General features: G+C 42.7%; 1 protein-coding gene across 6 annotated transcripts in view; it reads right to left on the bottom strand.

Annotated features, from left to right (window-relative positions):
- Nucleotides 1-23206, bottom strand: part of LOC126291589 (microtubule-associated protein futsch-like) — a 263380-nt gene that overhangs the window by 128521 nt on the left and 111653 nt on the right. For 4 of the 6 annotated variants that reach the window (XM_049985126.1, XM_049985122.1, XM_049985123.1 and 1 more), the window contains 3 exons: nucleotides 13322-13447; nucleotides 10010-10262; nucleotides 4306-4467 (listed from right to left, as the gene is read on the bottom strand). In XM_049985126.1, coding sequence (XP_049841083.1) covers nucleotides 4306-4467; nucleotides 10010-10262; nucleotides 13322-13447 — 541 coding nt within the window. The remainder of the gene's footprint in view (nucleotides 1-4305; nucleotides 4468-10009; nucleotides 10263-13321; nucleotides 13448-23206) is intronic. The other 2 variants (XM_049985124.1, XM_049985125.1) reach the window with 1 other exon arrangement.

Below are 23206 nucleotides of genomic sequence, written 5' to 3'. Positions count from 1 at the left end.
CGTGAACCGTATGTGCAGTTGACGGACTTTGGGCGAGGGCGTATAGTGGGCATGCGGAGGGCCGGGTGGATGTACCGCCGAATTGCTCAACACGTGGGGTGTGAGGTCTCCACAGTACATCGATGTTGTCGCCAGTGGTCGGCGGAAGGTGCACGTGCCCGTCGACTTGGGACCGGACCGCAGCGACGCATGGATGCACGCCAAGACCGTAGGATCCTACGCAGTGCCGTAGGGGACCGCACCGCCACTTCCCAGCAAATTAGGGACACTGTTGCTCCTGGGGTATCGGCGAGGACCATTCGCAACCGTCTCCATGAAGCTGGGTTACGGTCCCGCACACCGTTAGGCCGTCTTCCGCTCACGCCCCAACATCGTGCAGCCCGCCTCCAGTGGTGTCGCGACAGGCGTGAATGGAGGGATGAATGGAGATGTGTCGTCTTCAGCAATGAGAGTCACTTCTGCCTTGGTGACAATGATGGTCGTATGCGTGTTTGGCGCCGTGCAGGTGAGCGCCACAATCAGGACTGCATACGACCGAGGCACACACGGCCAACACCCGGCATCATGGTGCGGGGAGCGATCTCCTACACTGGCTGTACACCTCTGGTGATCATCGAGGAGACACTGAATAGTGCACGGTACATCCAAACTGTCATCGAACCCATCGTTCTACCATTCCTAGACCGGCAAGGGAACTTGCGGTTCCAACAGGACAATGCACGTCCGCATGTATCCCGTGCCACCCAACGTGCTCTAGAAGGTGTAAGTCAACTACCCTGGCCAGCAAGATCTCCGGATCTGTCCCCCATTGAGCATGTTTGTGACTGGATGAAGCGTCGTCTCACACCGTCTGCACGTCCAGCACGAAAGCTGGTCCAACTGAGGTGCCAGGTGGAAATGGCATGGCAAGCCGTTCCACAGGACTACATCCAGCATCTCTACGATCGTCTCCATGGGAGAATAGCAGCCTGCATTGCTGCGAAAGGTGGATATACACTGTACTAGTGCTGACATTGTGCATGCTCTGTTGCCTGTGTCTATGTGCCTGTGGTTCTGTCAGTGTGATCATGTGATGTATCTGACCCCAGGAATGTGTCAATAAAGTTTCCCCTTCCTGGGACAATGAATTCGTGGTGTTCTTATTTCAATTTCCAGGAGTGTATTTTTCTTTTGGAATTTGACACTTTTACCTAATGTACATGTGATTTATAGTGAAGCCACAAGGCATATATAAATAAATTAAAATTGCTTTTGATGTCTATTTTGTGTCATGTAATGAATACCAGTTTACATTGCAATTAATCTTGGGCTGCCATATACATAAATTATATTGTGTTTTGCTACTGAAATATTTTTATATAAAATGTTACACCAGCAGAAGAGGAAAGGCAAGAAAGAGGGAAGAGAGGGTAAGCAGTACGTATGATGAAGATAAGTTAAAGAAACTACAGAAACACATTCTGCTTGTCAGGTATCCTAAATGCCAGGATTTGGAGCGCCTGTTCCTTCTCTTGAACACTGGAACTTCTTTTCTCTTTTCCCTGTTTCACTCAAGGTTAAACTACTTCACAAAGATCTCATGTCTAGTCATGTTGTTACTGTTTCAATACCTGGTAAGAAGATTTTGCATTTCAAATTGAATAGTGATGATGATTACAATAATACAAATAATAACCATAATAATAGTTCTGAAATTATGACTTGAAGCAGGTTTGCATGTAACGCTTAAGGCAGAAGCAATTTAATAACACTACTACTGTGGTGGCAACTTTGATTAATTTAAACGGTTTCCCTATATTACCAGATTTTTACTGGTTGAAATTTCAAATTTCCATGGATTGACCACTGTTGTATTTGATGGCAAGATTCATGTACTGGTTTTCACAGCTGCACACATAATTTAGTAGTGATTATTCCAAGTTCAGCTAGGATTTTCAATCAATGATTTTGTTAAGATGTAAACTACTGCTGTGCCTGGAAATTCCTTCGATGCTCTCATCTGTCACCATTCTGTGCCGTGCTGTGCCATTCACTGTGCAATAACCTTACGTATAAGAGAAATCCTTGTAGAAACATGTTTCAAACTGTTGTCAACAACATTAGAAAAAGAATAGATTGCTACTCACTGTAAAGATGACCCTTTGAGCTGCAGACGGCCACAACCAAAAGACGACGGCGCGCGCGCATGTGTGTGTGTGTGTGTGTGTGTGTGTGTGTGTGTGTGTGTGTGTGTGTGCGCGTGCGTGCGCGTATGTGTTTGCCAAAGAAGAATTTGGCTGTAAGTGTAATGTTTTTTGTTTTTGTTTTTGTTTTGTTTGTTTGCACTCAATGAGTCATCTTTAGGGTGAATAGCAATCTATCCTATAGTGTTGATATACCAACCTGTAGTTTCTATTTCCTGTGTTTTATTTTTGTCAAACTGACGGAGAGAGAGAGAGAGAGAGAGAGAGAGAGAGAGAGAGAGAGAGAGAGAGAGAGAGAGAGAGTAACAAAGTGGTTCAGGACGTTTCTTTCCATCAACGAGCAGTTCAACTCCCCCCTAGAACCTCTCAGAATTGTCAAGATTTCCTTGATTAAATTCGTGAGATAATTCCTCATTTTCCATGCTGTAAAGACACGTCATCAACCTGATTAACGAAGCAGAGTCAACCTGGAATATTTTCTGACTGATGTAAAAAGCTTCAGGAATGGGTACAACACTACCACGGACTACTACCTGAGAACAGAGCGGCATTCAGTGAGAACCCACCAGACATTGAAATCAATAATAATATTACACTGACATTCCCGAAGGAGGTCCAAAATGAAATTAATGCCATGGAAAATAGAAAGTCACCAGGTCCAAGATTAATTTATATAGAACTGCTTAAAGTAGCACCGTCAAAACTCTTGAGGTATTAGCAGTGATTTTTGACAAAAGCCTTCGAGGTGACAAAGCCGCAAAGGAGTGGAAAAAGGCAACAATTACATCAATATTTAAAAAAGGCAAAAGGAGAAATTGTGCAAACTATCGTGGTATTAGTGTGATGCCATCCATGGCGAGACTATGGCAGTATCCTAAAAAAGAGGATAGAAGAAGAAGAAGAAGAAGAAGAAGAAATTACTGAATCTGAAGAACAAAATGGATTCAGATCTGGTCACTCCTGTACTGATGGGAGTATTTGTCCTCAAAAACTTAGTGGAGAAAAGGACAGCAAGAGGCCTTACGACCCACCGTGTCTTTGTAGGTCTCCAGAAACCTTATGACACTGTTCTACAGAACAAGCTATTAACATGTCTAATTGATAATGGCATGTCACTGAGCTATGTCAGACTCCTCTACCAAGGTTGTACGGCAATGGTAAAAGCGAGAAATCAACCGTCTCAAGAGTTTTAGGTGACAAAGGGAGTACACCAGGAATGCACACTCACCCCTACACTCTCTTCTAAGATTTACCTAGAGGTGGCACAAAAATCCTGGAAAAGGAAATGAGGAGGAATGGGTATCCCTATAGACGATGAGATCTTGTTCACCTTATTTTTTGCTGATGACTAATTGTTAGTAGCTGGAGATGAGAAAGATGCAAATTACAAGCACTGCAAATTAAAAGAAGATATGAAAAATGGGGTCTTGTCATAAATGTATCTAAAACACAATATCTGAAAGAGGGAGAAAATACTGGTAACGACTTACAACTCGGTGCTGATACTATTAAAGGGTGTCATAATTTTCAGTACCTTGGAGTGACACTGTTGTCAAAGGGTAGAAGTATGGATGATATAAACAATAAAATTGGCCAGGGCAAGTGAGCCATAGAACAACTAAATGGTATTCTCTGGAGCAAAAACATAATGCGCAGAACAAAACATACAATCTACCACACAACTATTGAAATTATCACAACATGTGGAGCAGAGTTGTGGGAACTAACTCAGAGGCAGAAAGATCGCCTGCTGCCTGTCGAGATGGATTTCTGAGGACAGAGTTGTGGATATTCCAGGCATGATCATATTAGATATGATAGGGTCGGAGAGGTTATGAATGTCGAAAGCACAATCAAGGACAACATAGAAAGGAAGCGCCTACTCTGGTATGGTCACTTACAGCATATGCCAGACACAAGATAGCCAAAAAAGGATTCCACATCAAAGAAGAAAGAGCTGTAAACCTGTGAGATGCTGGAAAGGCGACGTCAATGAAGCAATGGCAGCGAGAGGTCTTAATGGAGGAGACAGAAATGACCGCAAACAATGAAGACTGGGATGCCAGAAGCGGCAGCTGCTGTAGAAACCTCGCTTAAATATGAAGTCACTGCCTGTACTGACCTCGAATCTGAAGAGGAGCTGGAATCATCGGAGTCGGACTGGCTCCCATCTGAGCCGCCACCTCCAGAGCCTGGCAGAGGCTCCTGGTGTCGTTCGTTGGGCTTCAGCGGACCGTACAGCACCGTGTTGAGAGGGAAGTAGCGGAGCTCCGCAGGTGTATAGCTGAAAATTGAAAAACGAGCAGTCACAATTAAATACTGCCAACCTGCATTTGCAGTTAAACTTTTTTCAATACAAGCAACACATACAGCGTGCCAGTCACATTTTGACATCTATATTATGACTATCCCAGAAAGCAATACCAGTTGCTGGCTGCTATTTAACAGCTTCCAGAGGCAACAAAAATTTGATTTTCAACATTTCTTGTAATCACTGACAAAATTTAAAATTTTGTTATAACCTACTCATTAAGGGGCATAATCCTGAAAGTTTTACACTGTAAGAAAAGTATTACAGTTACAAACTGGGTGTTTGTCCCAAGGCAGAGTGACTGACAACAAACGAATACCTGGAATTTATTGGTACGAGATTTCAGAATGTGAGCACTTAGTTACTTCCAATTAACTTCACATGTAATTTCAAACCTACATAAAACTTTTTCTCGCTGAGATCCCCTACAACGTGACAAAAGAGAGAAAAGTTCATGCAATAAAACTCCAGTATCCAGAAACACCACTGAATGAACCTGAAAAATTGTATCATTGAACAACACACAGTTCAGGAGATATGTTATCATAGACATCTAGATGCAAGAAAAACTTGTTGTTGTTGTTGTCTTCAGTCCTGAGACTGGTTTGATGCAGCTCTCCATGCTACCCTAACCTGTGCAGGCTTCTTCATCTCCCAGTACTTAACTGCAACCTACCCTACATCCTTCTGAATCTGCTTACTTCAAATGGCTCTGAGCACTATGGGACTTAACTGCAGAGGTCATCACTCCCCTAGAACTACTCAAACCTAACTAACCTAAGGGCATCACAAACAACCATGCCCGAGGGAGGATTCAAACCTGCGACGAATTTGCTAAGTGTATTCATCTCTTGGTCTCCCTCTACGATTTTTACCCTCCACGCTGCCCTCCAATACTAAACTGGTGATCCCTTAATGCTTCAGAACATGTCCTACTATCCGATCCCTTCTTCTAGTCAAGTTGTGCCACAAACTTCTCTTCTTCCCAATCCTATTCAATACTTCCTCATTAGTTATGTGATCTACCCATCTAATCTTCAGCATTCTTCTGTAGCACCACATTTCGAAAGCTTCTATTCTCTTCTTGTCCAAACTATTTATCGTCCATGTTTCACTTTCATACATGGCTACACTCCATACAAACACTTACAGAAATGACTTCCTGACACTTAAATCTATACTCGACATTAACAAATTTCTCTTCTTTAGAAACGCTTTCCTTGCCATTGCCAGTCTACATTTTATATCTTCTCTACTTCAACCATCATCAGTTATTTTGCTCCCCAAATAGCAAAACTGTTTTACTACTTTAAGTGTCTTATTTCCTAATCCAATTCCCCCAGCATCACCCAACTTAATTCGACTACATTCCGTTATCCTCATTTTGCTTTTGTTGATGTTCATCTTATATCCCCCTTTTAAGACACTGTCCCTTCTATCCAATTGCTGTCTCTGACAGAATTATAATGTCACTGGCGAACCTCAAAGTTTTTATTTCTTCTCCATGAATTTTAATATCTACTCCGAATTTTTCTTTTGTTTCCTTCACTGCTTGCTCAATATACAGATTGAATAACATCGGGGAGAGGCTACAATCCTGTCTCACTCCCTTCTCAAGCACTACTTCCCTTTCATGTCCCTCGACTCATAACTGCCATGTGGTTTCTGTACAAATTGTAAATAGCCTTTCGCTCCCAGTATTTTACCCTTGCCACCTTCAGAATTTGAAAGAGAGTATTCCAGTCAACATTGTCAAAAGCTTTCTCTAAGTCTACAAATGTTATACAGGTAGGTTTGCCTTTCCTTAATGTTTTTTCTCAGGTAAGTCGTAAGATCAGTATTGCGTCACGTGTTCCAACATTTCTATGGAATCCACACTGATCTTCCCCGAGGTTCGCTTCTACCAGTTTTTCCATTCGTCTGTAAAGAATTTGCGTTACTATTTTGCTGCAGTGACTTACTTCCATTTCCATAATATTGTCCTCAAGTACATCGGCCTTGTATAGACTCTCGCTTCTGCTTAAAATGGTGCATAGTAAAACTCCAACATCTGGCATGACATTTTAATTTGTTACTTCTTTACTACTGAATTCAATTGCAACACACTTTGTAGACAGTATTCCTCACTTGTATTCTTAATGTCAAACATTTAATACATTAACTAATTTTTAAAGTAATCCAATGTTTGAAGCTGTTTTAAACATGACAGCTTAGTTTCTTAAAGAATCAGGCATTTACTGGTAAAAAATGAAATTGAGATTCTATGTATGGCAGTGTCCTCCACATGGCCCACTATTGCCTTATGTAAGTTTCCTAACATCTTAGTCAAGCTGTAGGGTATTTCCAGACCATTAGCTCAACCCCAATGTTCCTGCAATTATATCAGCCATAAAAACATGCCTTGTGCACCCACCCGCCGCTGACTACTATAGCCCCACCACTGATAAATCCTACAAATTGAAGGAGAGTAATGTGTAAAAGCACATACATTATCAACCAACTTGTGTCCACACTACATCATTTTTATAGAAGTACGACTGCCAAGAAAGTGGATAAGCACATAAAGGACATAGAAGAAGAGTCCACCTTTGGGATGCTCAGCTCCCAGTTTCTGAACATGCTCTACAGCATTGACTCGTGGGATCTGAGTGCCTGTTATAGGCGATACTAATCCTCCCATCTCATACTAGGTTCTCTGAACTCTGGAGAAGGGAACTTGCACTCCACTAGATTCCCTACTCTCATTTCTCATACAAGATCTGTCTCCTCAACTTTATTTGCTCCTTTTACATTCTCATCTCTGTTTGCCCTGGAACCTGACCCCCCATTTTCCTTTCCCTGTTATTTTTTGCATCTCCTTTTTGTCCTATTTCTTAAACAGTAAACTGCTGAGTCTTTGAAGACTTGAACACCTACATTAAAAAGTTTCTAGTGTTTCATTACTTCACAAATGAGTAAATGTGTAAACAACTGATGTGAAGCACGTAAATTTGAAAAAGTTTAGAAAAGGTTTGAAATTATGTTTACCAATTGTTGGAAGTCACTAAGTCTCAGTAATTTGCACTCCATTTTAGGCAAAATGGCAGTTTTTACGCATCTTGATGTTTATGGTGTCATATCTCCTGAACTATGTGCCATACACGATACAATTATGCAGGTAGATTCAGTGGTACATGTAGATAATGCCCGCAAAATGTGTTATGAATAAAGATAGTACAAAAGAAGTAATAAATTAAAATGTATTTACTGATGCTTAAGTTTTAATAGATGTACAGCGAAATTGTAGTAGCCAATAAACTTTTTCCATTCATCAATTTATGGAGGAAGTCAGTGAGATAAAGTTCTGTAAAGGTTTGTCACCAGTTGCTAAGTGCTCTCAGTCTCAAATGCTGTTGAATATAGGCTGAGTATTTGCACGCCATTCAGTTACACTGCCTTTAGACACAGACAGTTTCAAATTGTAAAACTTGTCTCACTATGTTAAACTTTTAACATAAAATGACATCTCAATAAGCAGATTATGACAGAATTTTAAATTTTTAAATTCAGTCAATAATTATGCAAAATACTGAAAATCACATTTTTTTGTTAGCCCTGGAAGCCATTAGATAGGCTACCTGAAACTGGTACTGAGTTAATTGCCCAGTAATATAGATCAAACCCAACACCAAACAAGTTTAAAGCTGATTCAGCTTGCTATAAACAGTTCCCATTACGGAGTTGCGTCCAAAAGAAATCTCCCCGATAAGAATACATATTAATTACTTCTCCTTTGAGTGAAAGATGCACAAACAAATCTGCAGCACCGCCATGGGCACCCTCATGGCACTCTTGTATGCCAATCTGTCTATGAACCATCAAGAGGAAATTTTAATAGACACCTAAAATTCCAAACCCTTGCATGGTTCAGGTTCACTGATAATAACTTCATGGTTTGGACCCAGGGCCAAGACACCAAATACTCACTGCTCCATAGCAGAAACACCTTCTCTCCAATTGGCTTCGCCTTGTCCTCCTCAGACATTTCTGAAGGTTGACTTTCACCTCTCTGATGGCTTCATCCACAACAATTCCACTAACCATCAACAGAACCTGTCTTTTGCCGGCTGACATCCCTTTCAAACCAAAAAAAATCACTACCTTATAGTTTGGCCACTGGGGGACAGTGCATCGGCAGTGACGAGAATTCTGCTCAAGGTCTCACTAAGGTCTTCACAGACCCAGACCTGACAGATTTTCTTCACCATATCATCTTATACCCTTTGTCTTCTTTCATCCTCAAGAACAGCTGGAAAGGCGTACCATCCCCCCAAAAAATCTACACAATATCCTGCTCCATCCTTATGCCACACTCATACAGGAGGTTGCAATATATTTATAGAATCATCATTTAAAGATGGTTCTTGAAACTTAGGAGCCTACCAGTTCACCCTACTACCGGCTTTAGGCACAACTGAGACTCTATGAACATTTAATTTCATAAAGTGTTACACCCATGTATTTGTATGAGTTAGCCGATCCCAACTGTGACTCACTGATATCATTGTCATAGGATACTACATTTTTGTTTTGTTTTGCGAAGTGCAAATTTTACATTTCTGAACATTTGAAGCAAGATGCCAATCTTTGCACCACTTTGAAATCTTACCAAGATTTGTCTGAATATTTATATAGCTTCTTTCAGATAGTATTTCATTATTGATAACTCCAGTCTAACTACAGTCCCGTCACAGGCTTATTCTAGCCCATCAGCCGCAGGACCACAGGCAATATCAGTTGTGGCATAGACTGCCTCTGAACATAATTACACAGTGCTACTCAAACATTAATTACCAATTTAAAAACAGAAGTCAGACACACTGGGTTATGTCCCTTGTAGCACTGACATTGCGCTACTGAATTATAGATTCCAGACAGATTAAAGAAGTATTAAGAGGGTTAATATTTCAAAAGAAAGTCAGTTAACATCATCTATACACTCAATGCTCTAGGGATTACACCAATTTCAGGAACTTGATGATGACTAAAATTTTGACAGTGCCTCCTGAGCGTTTATTTAAAATGTGTCAAGCCAGATTACTACTGGGCCTTATATCCACCATCACCAGCACAAGAGATTCATGTTTCACAATCTTCATCTATTAGACAACAAGGTCCATTGTAAACTTAAACTGTTGCGCCAGTGAAGGCAGGAAGGTGACTAATATTGCTTCGGCATAATAATTCTTTATTAATCCAATAAAGCTGGCATCGAGATTTTAGTCACTAAGAACTGCCTCAAAAAGAGTTCGCTTTCTGCAACCAACATAATTATTTGTTCTCTATATGAATAAAGCAGTCCACAGAGCAATGACTTCGCATTAAAACGTTGGTATCCATTCGTGTTTAAGTATCCTTATAACTGTATGGCATATAATTGACAATTCCCCGATTATGGGAATTGTCAGGATATTAATGATTCAAGCATGTTTATGAAAGGAAGGGAGTACAATGGGGAAACTGTAAACAGACAGACCTCTTATAATAATCAGTATACTGTCCAGGAATGAGCGCGACTGGGTAATATCCAATTTTGGGAACATCCTTCGGAACCATTTTCACTGCACGATTATGTGGGTAGTGGATGGTGAACGTCTGAAGATCAAAGCAGCAACGGCGCTGGTCGCGGCGGCCACGATTGAATGTGGCATTCCATTCGGCTGCAGACTGGACAGCTTTCTCCTTGGTGTCCTGCTGCCGATTCCCGGTACCTACAAGAGAGGACATTGCTGCAACAGAAGACACACATTCATAAAAAATGTTCTGCTATTTTCACATATTTAACAGACGACCTTTGGAAACACATTAAAGGAACTCGGACTAAGATGTTCCGACAGCCGAAAATAGAAGAGGCAGATTTTTGAAGGCAGTTAGTATCAGTGTCATTAAGGACAGAGCAACACCTTCACTGGACAAGGAAACTTGGCCACTGTCTTGTTCAAGGTATCATCTTGGGAACTGGATCAAATGGTTCAGGGAAACCACAGAAGATTTAACTCAAGACTGCTCTCAGTTCCTCCTACCTTGATGCACAATTCTGAACTTTTCTTACTTTAACAACAATATAGACAGAATATAGTTAAGTTTCTTCCTGTGACATTTCCTATTGGAGTCTCTCGATCACTTTCTTGGCATTGATTGACGAACATGCAAGCATTCAAAATTTTATTATTAGGTTATTTTAATCAATGGAAAACAAAAGACATTTTTCCCAACTTTATAATTTTTTCATCATCTGTATGTAAGTACTAGCCACGTAGGCACTTAAAACGTGTTTCATAAAAGGCTGCTTCTTCAGGAGTTTTAAAATGAAGAAGTCATGTACACTATGTAATCAAAAGTATCCGGACACCTGGCTCAAAATGATTTACAAGTTCATGGTGCCCTCCACTGGTAATGCTGGAATTCAATATGGTGCTGGCCCACTCTTAGCCTTTGTGACAGCTTCCACTCTTGGAGGGATACATTCAATCAGGTCCTGAAAGGCTCCTTGGGGAATGGCAGCACATTCTTCGCAGATTCAGGTCAGGACTCTGTGCAGGCCAGTCCATTACAGGGATGTTATTGTCATGTAACCACTCCGCCACAGGCCGTGCATTATGAACAGGTGCTCGACTGTGTTGAAAGAAAGCCTGTGCTGTGATAGTGCCATGCAAAACAACAAGCAAGCCACCTCCATGAAAGACACAACCACACCATAACACCACTGCCTCTGAATTTTACTGTTGGCACTACTCACGCTGACAGATGACGTTCACCGGCATTCGCCATACCCACATCGTGCCATCAGATCGCCACATTGTGTCCTATGATTCGTCACTCCACACAACATTTTTCCACTGTTCAGTCGTCCAATGTTTAAGCTCCCTACACCAAGCAAGGCATCGTTTAGCATTTACTGGTGTGACTTGTGGATTATGAGCAGGCGCTTGACCACAAAATCCCTGTTCTCTCACCTCCCACCCACCTGTCATAGTACTTGCAGTGGATCCAGATGCAGTTTGGAATTACTGTGTGATGGTCTGTATAGATGTCTGCCTATTACACGTTACGACCCTCTTCAACTGTCGGTGGTCTCTGTCAGTCCACAGACGAGGTCTGCCTGTACCCTTTTGTGCTGTACGTGTCCCTTCACATTTCCACTCTACTACATCGGAAACAGTGGACCTAGGGATGTTTCAGAGTGTGGAAATCTAGTGTACAGACGTACGACACAAGTGACACTCAATCACCTGACCACGTTCGAAGTCTATGAGTTCCACAGAGTGCCAAGTTCTGCTCTCTCACAATGTCTAATGTCTACTGAGGTCCTTGATATGGAGTACCTGGCAGTAGGTGGCAGCACAATGCACCTAATATGAAAAATGTATGTTTCGGGGGTGTTCCGATACTTTTGATCACATAGTGTAACAAATACCGAAAATATACAAACATGCGATGCTGTCAACACTGTTGTGTATAAACGGAGATGCCAGCTACCTATGAAAGTGAAAATATAAAGTCATCACTGCCCATGAAAGTGCTGACCATAAATGTATTATTGATGCATTTTTGTTATTGCAGGAAGATTTGCATGTGTCTTCTCACATTTCGCTCCACCTCAAATGCCATCTCAATGCTAAATTTATCATACAAGGAAGTAATCCATTCCTTCACTGCATTCTTCTTGTTCTCATGTCTTTATCCCGCCTTGATGCAGGATCGGCGTAGTTATGAACAGATTTGCCACGGTCAATTTAATGGGTGGCCTGTCACCACCCCATTACGACCCCCCCCCCCCCTTCCCCCGGACAGAGTGTGTGCGTGAATTGTGTAACTGAGGCAGGACTTGGGTACCAGTCTGCTATTCACCGAGTGGGGCGTGCAAAACTGCCTGAAAAAGACATCTACATTGCCTGGCACACTTACCCTCATCATTAATCAACTGGACGGATTTGATTTGGGGCCAGCGCACTGCCCCATCCCAGAAGCAGAACATTAACACGCACAGTTATCTGGACATGTATATTCCTTCCTTGAACTGATTGCAGCAGTAATATAAAGCATAATGGGAACAAAAGTGAGGAAAGGTTGTAGAAAACTGATAAGAATAGCATGGCCAAAAGAGAGATACTCAATTCGAAGGATAAGATCAGAGTACAAATAATAAAATCTAACACTGAAATTCAACTTCCAGGTTGGATCTGTTTTATCTTATGGTCTATATAAGCTTTAACAAACTAATGGATGAGGGTTTCATCTAAATTCTAAATTTATATCTAGATCTACTGCTCATGAAAAGCACATAAGTGCATGGCTGAGGGTACTTCTCACTGTAACACTTATCAGGAATTCTTCCCATTCCATTTGGATATGAGGTGCATGAAGAATTATAGCTTACAAGCCTCTCTGAAGGTTGTAATTAGTTTGGACTAGTCTCTGGGAACCCTATAGAGGTGGTATATAGAGGTTGTAGTATATTACTATAGTCTTCATTTAAACTGATTTTTGAAGTTTTGTAAGTAGGCTTTCATGGGATAGTTTGCATCTATCTTTAAGTGCCAGTGAATTCAGTATTTCTAGCATCTCCCATGCGTCAAACAAACATGTGAAAATTATTGTTGTTCTTTGTATACATTGAATATTCCAGTTTGGTCATTTTGATATCAGTTCTTTGCCAATCGAGCAATATTATAGGACAGGTCACACGAGTGTTTTGTAAGAAAATTCCTTTGTAAACTGGTTGCACATAGAACTACATATTAAATATAAGAAGTTACCATTACAATACACAGAAAAGTCTGCATACCTTTCTGCCTAGAGCTAAGTTCCTTTGCCTGGCGATCACGGAGATATCGGCGATACTCTTCGTATTTGTCCTGGAAATCTGTGTACATGATATCCAACACTTCTGACGAGAGTACCGCAGTTAGACCTGTGGGAAGCCAAAGAGAGCAGATTTCACAATCTGAAATATTACAAAACCCAAATGCAAACTAACCATTATAGGTATTTGGCAACTGTCTTGGAAAAAAAACTTAGGGTAACCCTAGAGTATACACATTCATTGTGTTACATAGACCTCATCATGGGAGAACTTTCAGAGATGTAGAATGTGTCACAGTATACATCAACACAACACAAGTAAACATAGGAAATTAATCTCTATTTTATATTAACAATAATCGGTCACTATATTGCTTAAGACTATACATGTTTATGCTGGCTAAATTTAATCAAGCAAATTAGAAATATAGGTGCTACTCTGAAAAAAGCTACTGTCTGTCCACATGAGAGAAGCTTGGGAGAAACTCAGTGGAAAGGGAGAGGGGGAGGCGAGGAGGGGACTTGTCGCCGTTATCATGATGATGATGATGATCATCATCATCATCATCATCATCATCATCATCATCTCATTTCTATATTCATTTATTAAGTAACTGAATCTTCAACTAGACATTTCCACGCACAGCTATCTTTAGCTCTTCTTAAGATAATGACCCTTAATCTTCTTCACTTAAACCGACCACATGCTCGCTGCCTTTCCTCGTGGTCTTTTGCCTACAATTCTGCATTGCAAGATGGTCTTTTCTAAAGTATCCACTGCTTTTCCCAAAATGTGCCAAAGGAACTGGAAGTAGCTTTGGCACAAGAGGGTAAACTACTTTTGATGCTAAGTTCTTCTATAATAGAAGCATTGGTTGTTCTCTCTGCCAATGATACATGCATCTTCCTACAACACTACATCTTGGAGAAATCAGTCTGGGTCTTGTCACTAGTTTTCACGGTCCACATCTTTGTTAACACCAAACATAAATTCCAATATTAAGCACAGTTTGTTCTGAACGCCCTTGTCTGGAGTGTAATCTCGAATGGAAGTGAAGTGTGGACAATAACAGCGCAGGCTAGAGAACACAAGTTTTCGAAATGTGGTGCTGCAGAAGAATTTTAAAGATTAGACGGGAAGAGCAGAAGACTAATGAGGTGATACCAAATGAAATTGGGTAAAAAATAAATATCTTGCACTGTTGTTGTTGTTGTTGTGGTCTTCAGTCCTGAGACTGCTTTGATGCAACTCTCCATGCTACTCTATCCTGTGCAAGCTTCTTCATCTCCCACTACCTACTGCAACCTACACCCTTCTGAATCTGCTTAGTGTATTCATCTCTTGGTCTCCCTCTACGATTTTTACCCTCCACGCTGCCCTCCAATACTAAATTGGTGATCCCTTGATGCCTCAGAACATGTCCTACCAACTAATCCCTTCTTCTGGTCAAGTTGTGCCACAAACTCCCCTTCTCCACAATTCTATTCAATACCTCCTCATTAGTTATGTGATCTACCCATCTACTCTTCAGCATTCTTCTGTAGCACCACATTTCGAAAGCTTCTATTCTCTTCTTGTCCAAACTATTTATCATCCATGTTTCACTTCCATACATGGCTACACTCCATACAAATACTTTCAGAAATGACTTCCTGACACTTAAATCTATACTCGATGGTAACAAACTTCACTTCTTCAGAAACGCTTTCCTTGCCATTGCCAGTCTACATTTTATATCCTCTCTACTTCGACAATCATCAGTTATTTTGCTTCCCAAATACCAAAACTCCTTTACTACGTTAAGCGTGTCATTTCCTAATCTAATTCCCTCAGCATCACCCGACTTAATTTGACTACATTCCATTATCCTCGTTTTGCTTTTGTTGATGTTCATCTTATATCCTCCTTTCAAGACACTGTCCATTCCATTCAACTGCTCTTCCAAGTCCTTTACTGTCTTTGACAGAATTACAATGTCATCGGTGGACATCAAAGTTTTTATTTCTTCTCCATGGATTTTAATACCTACTACGAATTTTTCTTTTGTTTCCTTTCGGCTTGCTCAATATACAGATTGAATAACACAGGGGAGAGGTTACAACCCTGTCTCACTCCTTTCCCAACCACTGCTTCCCTTTCATGACCCTCGACTCTTATGACTGCCATCTGGTTTCTGTACAAATTGTAAGTAGCCTTTCGCTCCCTGTATTTTACCCCTGCCACATTCAGAATTTGAAAGAGAGTATTCCAGTCAACATTGTCAAAAGCTTTCTCTAAGTCTACAAATGCTAGAAACGTAGGTTTGCCTTTTCTTAATCTTTCTTCTAAGATAAGTCGTAAGGTTAGTATTGCCTCACGTGTTCCAACATTCCTACGGAATCCAAACTGATCTTCCCCGAGGTCAGCATCTACCAGTTTTTCCATTCGATTGTAAAGAATTCGCGTTAGTACTCGTATTTTGCAGCTGTGACTTATTAAACTATTAGTTCGGTAATTTTTACATCTGTCAGCACCTGTTTTCTTTGCGATTGGAATTATTATATTCTTCTTGAAGTCTGAGGGTATTTCACCTGTCTCATACATCTTGCTCACTAGCTGGTAGAGTTTTGTCATGACTGGCTCTCCCAAGACCGTCAGTAGTTCTAATGGAATGTTGTCTACTCTGGGGGCCTTGTTTCGACTCAGGTCTTTCAGTGCTCTGTCAAACTCTTCACGCAGTATCTTACCTCCCATTTCGTCTTCATCTACATCCTCTTCCATTTCCATAATATTGTCCTCAAGTACATCACCCTTGTGTAGACCCTCTATATACTCCTTCCACCTTTCTGCTGGGTTCGCATCTGAGCCCTTGATGTTCATACAAGTGGTTCTCTTATCTCCAAAGGTCTCTTTAATTTTCCTGTAGGCAGTATTTATCTTACCCCTAATGAGATAAGCCTCTACATCCTTACATTTGTTCTCTAGCCATCCCTGATTAGCCATTTTGCACTTCCTGTCGATCTCATTTTTTAGACGTTTGTATTCCTTTTTGCCTGCTTCATTTACTTTAGTCTTTTTACCTACTTGATCCTCTGCTGCCTTCACTACTTCATCCCTCAAAGCTACCCATTCTTCTTCTACTGTCTGTCTTTCCCCCATTCCTGTCAATTGTTCCCTTATGCTCTCCCTGAAACTCTGTGCAACCTCTGGTTCTTTCAGTTTATCCAGGTTCCAACTCCTTAAATTCCCACCTTTTTGCAGTTTTAATCTACAGGTCATAACCAATAGATTGTGGTCAGAGTCCACATCTGCCCCTGGAAATGTCTTACAACTTAAAACCTGGTTCCTAAATCTCTGTCTTACCATTATATAATCTATCTGATACCTTTTAGTATCTCCAGGGTTCTTCCATGTATACAAACTTCTTTCATGATTCTTAAACCAAGTGTTATCTATGATTAAGTTGTGCTCTGTGCAAAATTCTACCAGGCGGCTTCCTCTTTCATTTCTTAGCCCCAATCCATATTCACCTACTACGTTTTCTTCTCTCCCTTTTCCTACTACCGAATTTCAGTCACCCATGACTATTAAATTATCGTCACCCTTCACTATCTGAATAATTTCTTTTATTTCATCATACAGTTCTTCAATTTCTTCGTCATCTGCAGAGCTAGTTGGCATATAAACCTGTACTACTGTAGTAGGTGTGGGCTTCATATCTATCTTGGCCACAATAATGCGTTCACTATGCTGTTTGTAGTAGCTTAACCACATTACAATTTTCCTTTTCATTGTTAAACCTACTCCTGCATTACCCCTATTTGATTTTGTGTTTATAACCCTGTAGTCACCTGACCAGAAGTCTTGTTCCTCCTGCCACCGAACTTCACTAATTCCCACTATATCTAACTTTAACCTGTCCATTTCCCTTTTTAAATTTTCTAACCTACCTGCCCAATTAAGGGATCTGACATTCCACGCTCCGATCCGTAGAACGCCAGATTTCTTTCTCCTGATAACGACATCCTCCTGAGTAGTCCCCGCCCGGAGATCCGAATGGGGGACTATTTTACCCAAGAGGACGCCATCATCATTTAATCATACAGTAAAGCTGCATGCCCTTGGGAAAAATTACAGCCGTAGTTTCCCGTTGCTTTCAGCCGTTCGCAGTACCAGCACAGCAAGGCCTTTTTTTGGTTATTGTTACAAGGCCAGATCAGTCAATCATCCAGACTGTTGCCCTTGCAACTACTGAAAAGGCTGCTGCCCCTCTTCAGGAACCACACATTTGTCTGGCCTCTCAACAGACACCCCTCCGTTGTGGTTGCACCTACGGTACGGCTATCTGTATCGCTGAGGCACGCAAGCCTCCCCACCAACAGCAAGATCCATGGTTCATGGGTTCATTGCACTACTCTAGTAAAACAAGTGATCAGTCGGTAAGACACATGCTGACATATGAAAGACTCATCAATTTGGGAATGGAGGTAAAGGGGGCTGATAAAGTTTTAGAGGTAGACCAGGCAATGATTACAGTAAGCAGGTTCAAATGGATATAAGTTGCAACAGTTATGAAAAGGCTCGTACAAGATAGAGCAGCACGGAGAGCTGCATCAAAGCGACCTTTTGATTGAAGACAATAACACTGCTGACACCATGGCTGAATGCTGTCAAACATACCTCAATACTTCCATGTCTATGTGGTACGCTGATTAACATTTCATTCTTACACGAGTTTATTTTTAGTATTTTCAGTAAAGAAAAAAGTCATTCCAACAGATGAATAATGGTGCCAGTACATGATGCTATTGACTTAATGGTATGTCTCAGATGAAAATCAGAACACAGCATGCCCAGAGATGTGCATAATGCACCTTATGGGCATCTGTCAGACTTTGAGGAAACTCAAATCACTGGGACGGGGGACACATTATCAAAAGATCGCGAAGATAGTTGTCTGCAGTGCAATTACTGCAGAAAACTGCTGACGAGACAAACATAGGACAATAGTGTGGCACAAACAACTGCACCACGAAAGGATCATAGGATTGTCTGGCTATGTTTGACAAGTACACATATCAAAGAAGCTGAAATCAGGGCAGAGGCTACAGGCAAAGTGTCACCGTAAAATGTCGGGATCAGATTATGGGAAGCTGGGTAAAGATATCGAGTTGCCATTCACCGTGTACTGCTGGCACTGTTCCACAGACAACAAAGACTACCTGTAGCATGCAGTAGAGTCAGAGTCAAATGTGATACTGAGTGGCAGTAGTAGTGCTCGCTAATGAATCTCGCTTCCGTTTATAGCGGTCAGATTGACACCAATACATTCGTAAAAAATCTGGCGAAAGGTCACAGGAAGCAGCAATTCTCGAGACCTGTAACCTCTCCATACAATCTGGAAGCCACCATACAGTACATGGCGGAGAGCACATCGTACCACCACCGGTCATTCCCTTCCATACTCTACTCACAAATGGAGTGACATAAAAATGACTGTCTATAAGCCTCTGAAAAAGAGCTCTGACTTTTCTTATCTTGTCTTTGCAGTCCTTACACAAAATTTACTTTCTCAAAAGTGTTTCACAAAAAGATCATCATCTTCCCACCGAGGCTTCACGTTTGAGTTCACAGAGCATCACAATGTGCAGAGCTGTAGTATTTGATGACAGGACTGATTCGGTAGTAGTTGGAGGATGGGGGGAGGAGGCAGAATGCTCACCACGTGGAAAGACTGGCAAAACTATTGCCACACCCTTCATGACCAGAGCACCAATGACATACTTGTGTAGGATAGAGGAAGACTCCACACTGCAGTTAACACCACAAACAGCTAGGGGATTATAGTGGTCTGTCTGGTCACCTGATTTTTCTCCTAGAGAGCAGCAGCAAGCATTTTTGTGAACTGACACACCACGTGTTCCATAAACGGCGAGAAGCTCCTCAATATGACATTTAGAAACAGCTTTCTCGCATCTCACAATGATTGCAAGAGTGTATTCATGGTTACTGGATCATATTTCATACTGACACCAATGTTGGACATCATTCCTGAACACAATGAAAGTTTACTCACTGAATAACCAATATGTGATGATCATCTCCAATAAGTTTGAATACTGGATCGATGTTTTGTGGTGTGATACTTTCCATTTCTAGCAGTGTACGTTACTAAGGTGAGCAGCGATTCAAAACTGACTAACAACATCACCACAGACAGCCTCTACTACATATTACTAATTACTAATACTACATCCTTCTGACCCGAATGTAAGTTACAAAACATCTCACGGAAAGGGGAATGGTTCAAATGGCTCTAAGCACTATGGGACTTAACATCTGAGGTCATCAGTCCCCTAGGCTTAGAACTACGTAAACCTAACTAACCTAAGGACATCACACACATCCATGCCTGAGGCAGGATTCGAACCTGCGACCATAGCAGCCGCGTGGTTCTGGACTGAAGCACCTAGAAGCACTCGGCCACCTCAGCCGACGGAAAGGGGAATGTAAAGTTTAACACAATTCCTGTATACTAAAGCTTCACCCTTACAGCGAGTAACATTCCCTTAAAAAAGCAGGGATGAAGGCATCCTTCAATACCCTGACATAATTCGAACCTCTTAGAATGGAATGGATGAAATGAATGCCTCATCGTTTCACAACAGCTTGTGATTAATCATCAGACTGAAGAGTCAGATGTTGAGATATGATATATTGAGCCATAAAAGGACTCTTATGGAGAGTGAGCGTGACTAATATGTCTTCCAGTTGAGCACAATTTTAAGGTGCCTGTGTATGGTTAGCATTTACATCCGTATGACCTGTTGAGTTAAAGACCATTACACGTTATAGCTGTTGGCCAAGGCCTTCTTCAGCAAAGAAAACACACACACACACACACACACACACACACACACACACACACACTGCTACTGCCAGCAGCTCCAACCAGAATTGGGCACTGCTGCCTGTGGGAGTGGTCACGTGTATGAGGTATGCTTTATTGTGAGAATGTGTGTGTGTTTTCTTCACTGAAAAAGGCTTTGACAAGAAGCTATAATGTGTAACAGTCTGTTACACGGAGTGGGTCCGATAGCCAATCACTTCCAGTCATTCCACCAGGAAGGAGGTACACAGCTCATTTGTCTGTACTTCAACCATGCCTAGAGAGTCAACATCGTGGTTCGATCGCATCCTCATTGTTACTTTATGCCAGGAAGCGCTCTCAACAAGGGAAGTGTCCAGGTGTCTTAGTGTGAACCAAAGCAATGTTGTTTTCACATGGAGGAGATACAGAGAGAGAGAGAGAGAGAGAGAGAGAGAGAGAGAGAGAGAGAGAGAGACTGTCGATGACATGCCTCGCTCAGGCCGCCCAAGAGCAACTACTGCAGTGGATGACCACTACCTACGGATTATGGCTCAGAGAAATCCTGACAGCAATGCCACCATGTTGATTAATGCTTTTTGTGCAACCAAAGGACGTCATGTTATGACTCAAACTGTGTGATGCACAACTTCCCTACCGATGTCCATGATGAGGTCAATCTTTCCAACCACGATACCGTGCAGCGCAGTGCAGATGGGACCAACAACATGCCAAATGGACCGCTCAGGTCTGATCTCACGTTCTCTTCACCGATGAATGTTGCATATGCCTTCGACCAGACAATCGGCGGAGACATGTTAGGAGGCAACCTGGTCAGGCTGAACACCTCAGACACACTGTCCACCGAGTGCAGCAAGGTGGAGGTTCCCTGCTGTTTTGTGGTGGCATTATGTGGGGCCGATGTACACCGCTGGTGGTCATGGAAGGTGCCATAGCAGCTGCACGATATGTGAAAGCCATCCTCCGACCGATAGTGCAACCATATCAGCAGCGCACTGGCGAGGCATTCATCTTCGTGGGTGACAATTTGTGTTCTCATCGTGCACATCTTGTGACTGATTTCCTTCAGGATAACGACATCGCTCGACTAAGAGTGCCCAGCATGTTCTCCAGACACAAACCCTATCGAACATGCCTTGGACAGATTGAAAAGGGATGTTTATGGATGACGTGACCCACAAACCACTCTGAGGGATCTACGCCGAGTGGGACAATTTCTGGCCGGCCCTGCAATAGAACATACGCCTGAAAAAGGCAACAGTCCAGAATTTGAATCCCAGTCCAGCAAACAACTTTAATCTCGCAGGTAGCTGTCCTCATATGTTTCAAAAGAATAATAGTTTTGTTACTACACTCCTGGAAATGGAAAAAAGAACACATTGACACCGGTGTGTCAGACCCACCATACTTGCTCCGGACACTGCGAGAGGGCTGTACAAGCAATGATCACACGCACGGCACAGCAGACACACCAGGAACCGCGGTGTTGGCCGTCAAATGGCGCTAGCTGTGCAGCATTTGTGCACCGCCGCCGTCAGTGTCAGCCAGTTTGCCGTGGCATACGGAGCTCCATCGCAGTCTTTAACACTGGTAGCATGCCGCGACAGCGTGGACGTGAACAGTATGTGCAGTTGACGGACTTTGAGCGAGGGTGTATAGTGGGCATGCGGGAGGCAGGGTGGACGTACCGCCGAATTGCTCAACACGTGGGGCGTGAGGTCTCCACAGTACATCGATGTTGTCGCCAGTGGTCGGCGGAAGGTGCACGTGCCCGTCGACTTGGGACCGGACCGCAGCGACGCACGGATGCACGCCAAGACCGTAGGATCCTACGCAGTGCCGTAGGGGACCGCACCGCCACTTCCCAGCAAATTAGGGACACTGTTGCTCCTGGGGTATCGGCGAGGACCATTCGCAACCGTCTCCATGAAGCTGGGCTACGGTCCCGCACACCGTTAGGCCGTCTTCCGCTCACGCCCCAACATCGTGCAGCCCGCCTCCAGTGGTGTTGTGACAGGCGTGAATGGAGGGACGAATGGAGACGTGTCGTCTTCAGCGATGAGAGTCGCTTCTGCCTTGCTGCCAATGATGGTCGTATGCGTGTCTGGCGTCGTGCAGGTGAGCGCCACAATCAGGACTGCATACGACCGAGGCACACACGGCCAACACCCGGCATCATGGTGTGGGGAGCGATCTCCTACACTGGCCGTACACCTCTGGTGATCGTCGAGGGGACACTGAATAGTGCACGGTACATCCAAACTGTCATCGAACCCATCGTTCTACCATTCCTAGACCGGTAAGGGAACTTGCTGTTCCAACAGGACAATGCACGTCCGCATGTATCCCGTGCCACCCAACGTGCTCTAGAAGGTTTAAGTCAACTACCCTGGCCAGCAAGATCTCCGGATCTGTCCCCCATTGAGCATGTTTGGGACTGGATGAAGCGTCGTCTCACGCCGTCTGCACGTCCAGCACGAACGCTGGTCCAACTGAGGCGCCAGGTGGAAATGGCATGGCAAGCCGTTCCACAGGACTACATCCAGCATCTCTACGATCGTCTCCATGGGAGAATAGCAGCCTGCATTGCTGCGAAAGGTGGATATACACTGTACTAGTGCCGACATTGTGCATGCTCTGTTGCCTGTGTCTATGTGCCTGTGGTTCTGTCAGCGTGATCATGTGATGTATCTAACCCCAGGAATGTGTCAATAAAGTTTCCCCTTCCTGGGACAATGAATTCACGGTGTTCTTATTTCAATTTCCAGGAGTGTATAAAGGGATCTCCGACAGTTCTACAACATGCCAGATCCATAATAAATAGTTTTAGTTCCATTTCTTTCTGTCTGTGTCTCAGTCCAAGGTGGGACCAGAGATGGGGAGGAGTCATAATTCCATCTCCCCTACCCCCATTTAAGCTGCTAAAATCTACCTTCTGCAACTGAAGAATCACTATGGCCATTTCTTTGGGTAAGATTGATCTGTTTTGTCTGCAGATC

The sequence above is a fragment of the Schistocerca gregaria genome, chromosome 9 (genome assembly GCF_023897955.1).
Source record: "Schistocerca gregaria isolate iqSchGreg1 chromosome 9, iqSchGreg1.2, whole genome shotgun sequence".
In the NCBI taxonomy this organism is placed as follows: Eukaryota; Metazoa; Arthropoda; class Insecta; order Orthoptera; family Acrididae; genus Schistocerca; species Schistocerca gregaria.
The sequence above is the reverse complement of the archived record's forward strand: the minus strand, read 5'-3'. Positions and strand labels throughout refer to the sequence as shown.